This window comes from Arachis duranensis, chromosome 4, assembly GCF_000817695.3.
Source record: "Arachis duranensis cultivar V14167 chromosome 4, aradu.V14167.gnm2.J7QH, whole genome shotgun sequence".
NCBI lineage: Eukaryota > Viridiplantae > Streptophyta > Magnoliopsida > Fabales > Fabaceae > Arachis > Arachis duranensis.
The window spans coordinates 116,196,072-116,202,769 of NC_029775.3; the positions used below are offsets into that span (position 1 = coordinate 116,196,072).

The 6,698-nt window shown below is 28.3% G+C and overlaps 1 protein-coding gene across 2 annotated transcripts; it reads left to right on the forward strand.

Annotated features, from left to right (window-relative positions):
- Positions 1-1,160: 1,160 nt before the first annotated feature.
- LOC107486714 (protein NRT1/ PTR FAMILY 7.3) lies at positions 1,161-6,455 on the forward strand. Of its 2 annotated transcripts, none has more exons than XM_016107276.3 (5): positions 1,161-1,314; positions 2,012-2,153; positions 2,962-3,179; positions 4,415-4,971; positions 5,215-6,455. In XM_016107276.3, the coding sequence occupies exons 2-5, from the start codon at positions 2,030-2,032 to the stop codon at positions 6,092-6,094; spliced, it is 1,779 nt and encodes a 592-aa protein (XP_015962762.1). In that variant the 5' UTR covers positions 1,161-1,314; positions 2,012-2,029; the 3' UTR covers positions 6,095-6,455. The 2 variants fall into 2 exon arrangements, with proteins under 2 accessions (XP_015962762.1, XP_020996802.2); XM_021141143.2 differs by having other exon boundaries at positions 2,020-2,153.
- Positions 6,456-6,698: the final 243 nt, after the last annotated feature.

Below are 6,698 nucleotides of genomic sequence, written 5' to 3' on the forward strand. Positions count from 1 at the left end.
AATTTTTGCATAAAAAGGAGTTTGTTAAGTAAAAGCATCAACAAACAATAATATAAGTACTTCTTCTGAATTTCAGTGATGATAGATTGCTTCCCCTGAATTTCTGTATTATAACCACATGTTTTATGATGGCCTATTCATAAGTAATTGACGTATACTTTGAGCTTCCTTCATTCTAAGACGGTTTTATTAAAATATAGAAGATAGCCAAATCAATAATAATCATTTGTATTCAAATTAAATATCATATATATTTAGTTATTATAGTATAAAATAAGTTTATATATCAAGGTTCCTCTTATACATAATAATAAATTAATAACCCTTTTTAATTCACAATATATCCTATAGTTAGTCTCCTATCTTTTAATGTAGAAATCTTTTTCATAGCTTTTGCAACACTTTAAATCTTTAATTAATATGAAGGAAAATCTCTAACTATTTGTTCTGTGAAGGAAAATCTTAATTTCATTAAGATAATAATAAGATGTGTGATATCTAAAGGACAAAACTTTATGCATCATTTTCTATAGCTAAACGTTATACATGCAACCTATAGTTAGTTAAACATTATCTTAAATATAGATATATAGCATTATTTTTCTTTAAAAAATTTATGTATTTTTTCCGTTCAAATTGTTATTAATTAGTAATATATATTTCGTTATTAATTATTTGGCTGATGAACTTTAGGTAAAGTTATTATAAGAAGTAATAGATCTAAATTAAATTTAAAAATAGTGCACGGTGTCTCTCTTATTTCATAAAATGTAGTTATCAATGACAGCTTGCTTAATTGGACCACACCTTCATGATGTAATAACTAATAATATCATCAAGACATTGATATATATTATAATGTTGATGATCACTTTACGATGATTGTGATACATATAGCATATATTAGGCATGCATTACTATATTTTTTCATGGCCTGTATCCAACTGTATCACGCTTCTTACTTACCCATTTTTTCCTGTGGATTAGAAATTAAAGTAAGAGAGAAACCTCTTCAATTGCTTGTCTCTTTCTACGTGTACATTTGATACAACATAGTAACCTAATCCTCGTGATATCTCCTCCTAACTCCTAAGTCTTAACTTCTATATATACCATGCCCTACTCTTCAACTTGCTCATATATATCTAGCTATAGTTACTACTTATTACTTATTACTATACATATATGCTATAGTTCTCTCTTGGTTAAATATTTTCTTCTCATTCAATTCAAATATTTTTCATCACCACCACTTCAAAGATTATTATTAATTGGGCACAACAATAATAGCTTTGTTTGCATTTGGATAAAGAGGTTAGTTCCTTGGAATTCCCATTAATTCTTCTTCATAGAATTCTATTATGATTATTATTACAAGTTTAATTTAAAAGTTTGTTTCTCTATTTTTTTGTTTTGATTATCCACTGTATTTAATAAATTGTTACGTATATAAGACAGAATTTAAATTTTTAATACTTATTTAAGTTTGTATCTCTGTCTTTCTATTTATTATATGCATGCATGGCTGCATGCCTGAATATACATATAATAAACCTAGTAGATATATGGTATTTTCTTTAAGATATTCATTATCATTTATACGTATACTCATTTTGTATTATGTATGGGATTAACTCGCATATTGTTTAATGATGGTGGTGAGAATGTAAAAATTTTTTTTTGTCACATAAATTTGGTTTAGTATGTATATGGTGTATATAGAAAACAACTCTTCTTTCAAGATATATCTCCAATAATCACAAGTAACATCATGTATATCATCTATTGCATTTAATAAACTTCATTTTCAAAAATATCACCTATATATGATGTGATCTTTGAGTTGTTCAAAATCTCATTAGGTTGTTAACTATGTTCCCTTTATATATTGTTCAATTATATTATATCATTTAAGTATTCTGAAATTTATATATATCAAGGCCAAATAATGCAAGCTAGGTTTAATTTGTGTACAAAACTTTAGTACTTATTATTATTATTGCCCCTAAAGAAACGCAGGAAATATAAAATGGAGAAGAAGATGAAGAAGGAAGTGAGTGAGGTATGCACCATGGATGGAGCTGTAGACATGCATGGTCATCCAGCAGTTAGAGATAGAACTGGAAATTGGGTTGCAGGAATTTTGATTTTAGGTATAATAATGAGTACTAATTAAACCAATTAACATACTCTAGAGAATATTTTTATTTTAATTTATTACTTTATTTTCCCCGTAAAATTTGAAGATTTAACTCTATTTCTATTTGTATGATCCGTCTACATTACACAAAATTGAAGCATGCATCATGCATTGCTTGTTGGACACTGATGACATACCAAAATACGTGGTAATCCGTTATTTCGTCTTTCCTAAAAGACAATTCTTAATTGGAATAAATAAATAAATAAAGATAAAGTTAGATTCATTATACAAATTGGACACGTCACTGTACCATATGTGAGTTATTTCTGTGTTTGTTTACTATTTTAAATAATAAATACATACATATACATACAGTGATACAGACACATAAAATACATATAAATTGTTTAATATTTAAAATTTGAAATACTAATAAGAAGACAAAAATAATTTTTTTTACTGAAAATCAATTTTATTCATATGATTAATGTTGGTAATCAAATGATGAAATTTTAAAACTTGTAAAAAATAAAATTTAAATAAAAATTTTTTTCATGTCTTTTTTTTTTTCGGGTCAAGCGGATTGGATAGCCCCAATCCTAAGCATTACACTAATGTTTCACATATTTACACAACACACTTACACACATTATCATAAGTACTATGGGTTCTTAAACAACAATCAGCCTCAACTGAAATTTGAACCCGATGCACCTTAGAGCAAGGCAAACCTAATTGCCACTCAACCAAGTCTTGCGGTTTTTTCATGTCTATAATTCATGCACAAAGCATATAATGATTTTTTTTCTTCTTTGTAGTGAACCAAGGGCTTGCAACATTGGCATTCTTTGGAGTGGGTGTGAATCTGGTACTGTTTCTAACAAGAGTTATGGGCCAAGATAATGCTGATGCTGCCAACAATGTTAGCAAATGGACTGGGACTGTTTACCTCTTCTCTCTTCTTGGTGCCTTCCTAAGTGACTCTTACTTAGGAAGGTATGCTACTTGTGCTCTCTTCCAACTTATCTTTCTTATTGTAAGTTTGCATGTACCAAATTAGAAATAAGTGTCATTAATTATTACTACATTGCTATCGACAAACTAAAAATCAGCCACTAAATAAATTATTATATATTTTTATATAAATGTGTTGTTTAATGTATTTTTAATATGTATTCTGTGTTTTTAGTATGTATATTATACGTTAGAAATATAATTATTCATATTGACTTCTCTTATTAACTTAAATTTTTAGAATAAATAATTTTTTGACATAATATTAAAGCTCTATGTACAAAAAGTTAACTTGTTAAGAGTTTGATTTTTGACATAATATAAGACAAATAAAAGAAGAAAAAAAACTTATACAAAAATCAAATAAATTCAAACAGTATTATTTATTCCTATTAACTTACGTTTTTGGAATGAATAATTTTATAATATAGATGGCTCATTTGTTGGCTGATTTTTTGTGTATAGCTAATATGATTATGATTATTATTAGAGAAAATTTCACTCTCCTCTTTTGAGAGATACTAAAATGACATTTTTCTACCTTCTATTTTAAAAATGTATATTTTCTTTCCTTATAGCTTTTAAAAGACGCCATCTTTAATCTATTTTAAATTTTGTGTGTTAACTAATATTAATTTTATCTATTTTTCAAGAAAAAATAAATTATTTTTTACAAAAATACCTTTTAGTAAAAATTTTATTTTTTTGTCATTGAATTTTGCTTACCAAAATACTTTTTAATAAATTATTTTTTATTGATTAAATTTTATTTTTACTAAAATATTTTTTAAAAAACTTTAATAATTAAATCAATTTTTTTCTAAAATACCCTTTAATAATTTTTAATTATAAAATTATAATTTTACCAAAATTTTTATTAACAATTATAGTTATATTTTACTATTAATTTTCTGATATCAATATATATTATTTTAACATTAAATAAAAAAATCTTGGTAAGATTATTTTTTGATATCAATATATATTAATTCTTATACATATTAACAGTGGTAAGATTTTTTTATTTAATGTTAAAATAATATATATTGATATTAAAAAATGAATAATAAAATATATAGTTAACATAAAAAATTTAAAATAAATTAAATTTTTTAAAAAAATTATAAGAGAGAAAAATATATATTTTATAAATAGAGAGAAGAGGAGTGAAATTTTTCCTTATTATTATTGTTATTGTTATTGGGACATTGATGCTGATGATTAATTAATTGTATTGGTTTTCTTATTTATATATAGGGTTTGGTGGCATTATCATTGTCCTCATACATATTCCTATTGAAGCCTAAGGGATGTGGTGATGCAAAGTTTCATTGTGGATCACATTCTTCATATCACAATGCAATATTCTATGTTTCAATTTACCTAATAGCCTTAGGAAATGGAGGGTACCAACCCAACATAGCTACATTTGGAGCTGACCAATTTGATGAAGGTGATCCTAATGAAGGGCACTCAAAGATAGCATTTTTCAGCTATTTCTATTTGGCATTGAACCTTGGCTCACTATTCTCAAACACCATCTTGGACTATTTTGAGGATAATGGGCTTTGGACTATTGGGTTTTGGGCCTCTGCTGGTTCTGCTGCTATGGCATTGGTTTTGTTCATTTGTGGCACACCAAGGTATAGGTACTTCAAGCCCAGTGGGAACCCTCTACCTAGATTTTGCCAAGTTTTTGTAGCTGCTATGAGGAAGTGGAAGGTCAAGGTGCTAGAACCTGAGGAGGAACTTTTTGAGGGTGAAGAATTTTCAACCAATTATGGCAGGAAATTACTACACACACAAGGATTTAGGTATGCATAACAATTAACATTCATATACACACGTATTAATATTTACTTAATATTTTCGGACTTGTTACATATAAATTTTTTTGGCTGATTCCAATGTTTAGGATATCCTTTTGTTTCTAAAAATATAAAAAGTTTCTGAGATTAACTTACATCACATACAATATAGCAAACTATATTTTATACAATGCAACACAATTTGAAAACTATAGAAACATTGATACATACCCTGATTAAATTTGGCAGTTTCTTGGATAAAGCAGCATACATGACAACCAAGGATGTAAAAAAAATGGAAGAAAACAAATGCAATCCATGGCATGTATCAACTGTGACACAAGTTGAGGAAGTGAAATGCATACTAAGGTTACTCCCAATTTGGCTATGCACAATACTCTACTCAGTTGTATTTACTCAAATGGCATCACTCTTTGTTGAGCAAGGTGATGCAATGGACACTAGAATCTCATCTTTCCGCATTCCTCCAGCAAGCATGTCTAGCTTTGATATCCTCAGTGTTGCAGCATTTATCTTCTTCTACAGGCGAGTCCTCGACCCCTTCGTGGCGCGAAAAACAAACTCCAGAGGACTAACTGAGCTCCAGAGGATGGGAATCGGCCTAATCGTGGCGATCATGGCAATGATTTCAGCAGGGTTGGTTGAACATTTTAGATTGAAGTATGCATCAAAAGTATCAGGGTCAAGTTCACTTAGCATATTTTGGCAAGTTCCACAATATGTACTAATAGGTGCATCTGAAGTGTTCATGTATGTTGGTCAATTGGAATTCTTCAATGGACAAGCACCTGATGCATTGAAAAGCTTTGGTAGTGCACTTTGCATGACTTCAATTTCACTTGGAAACTATGTCAGTAGTTTGCTTGTTGCAATTGTCATGAAGATTTCTGCTAAGGATCAAGATATGCCTGGTTGGATCCCTGGAAACCTTAACAAGGGACATTTGGACAGGTTTTATTTCCTCTTAGCTGTATTAACTTCTGCAGATTTTCTCATTTATATTGCTTGGGCAAGGTGGTATAAATATATCAAGTTTCAAGGGAACAATGATGATGATGAAGAAGAAGAAGACATCAACAAAGTCAAAGATTTTGATCTCAAAGTGTAGTGTGTGTGTATATATATATACACATATTGTTTCTTTTCATCTTATTTGTTACTGTAAAAATTTGGACATGCTTAAATTGATATCCCAAATTTTCAGAGTTTCAAATTAAAAAAAAAATGAAAACATATATGACAAAGAATAATGACATATAGATCTCTGTATATACCACCCTAAACTTTACTAGTTGCTGTGAAGCTGGAGAAATTGGTTTTGCATTTTCTCTAGGCAGAGCAAATGGTTCTATTATATTAGTAGCTACCTATTGTATCTGGTGGTGTGTTATGGTGTAATTTTATTATATTTCAGAAAATGTATTTGGTTTCCCTTGTACTTTTTGTTGTAATGAAGAGTCTTTGATTTATCTTGCTTAATTCATATATAGCATTAGCATATATGGTACCTAAATTTGCTACTTATATTCATTGAATTAATTAACAACATTTATCATTTAATTTTTGTCTTAGAGGGTTGAAATATTAGGCTAATTTTTTTAATATTGTCTTAGCTTTGGTGTAACACTTAATTATTGGGTGATTTAATATTTAATAGAATTCTAAAAGCGTTTTGTAACACAAACAATTTATGGGATTAAATTGCTGGAACA

Excerpts from the sequence above, each read along its gene's own strand:
- LOC107486714 (XM_016107276.3), top strand. The coding sequence starts at position 2,030 with ATGGAGAAGAAGATGAAGAAGGAAGTGAGTGAGGTATGCACCATGGAT. Across the intron at positions 3,180-4,414 it reads TCCAACTTATCTTTCTTATT|GGTTTGGTGGCATTATCATT; the intron begins GTAAGTTTGCAT and ends ATTTATATATAG. Across the intron at positions 4,972-5,214 it reads CTACACACACAAGGATTTAG|TTTCTTGGATAAAGCAGCAT; the intron begins GTATGCATAACA and ends TAAATTTGGCAG.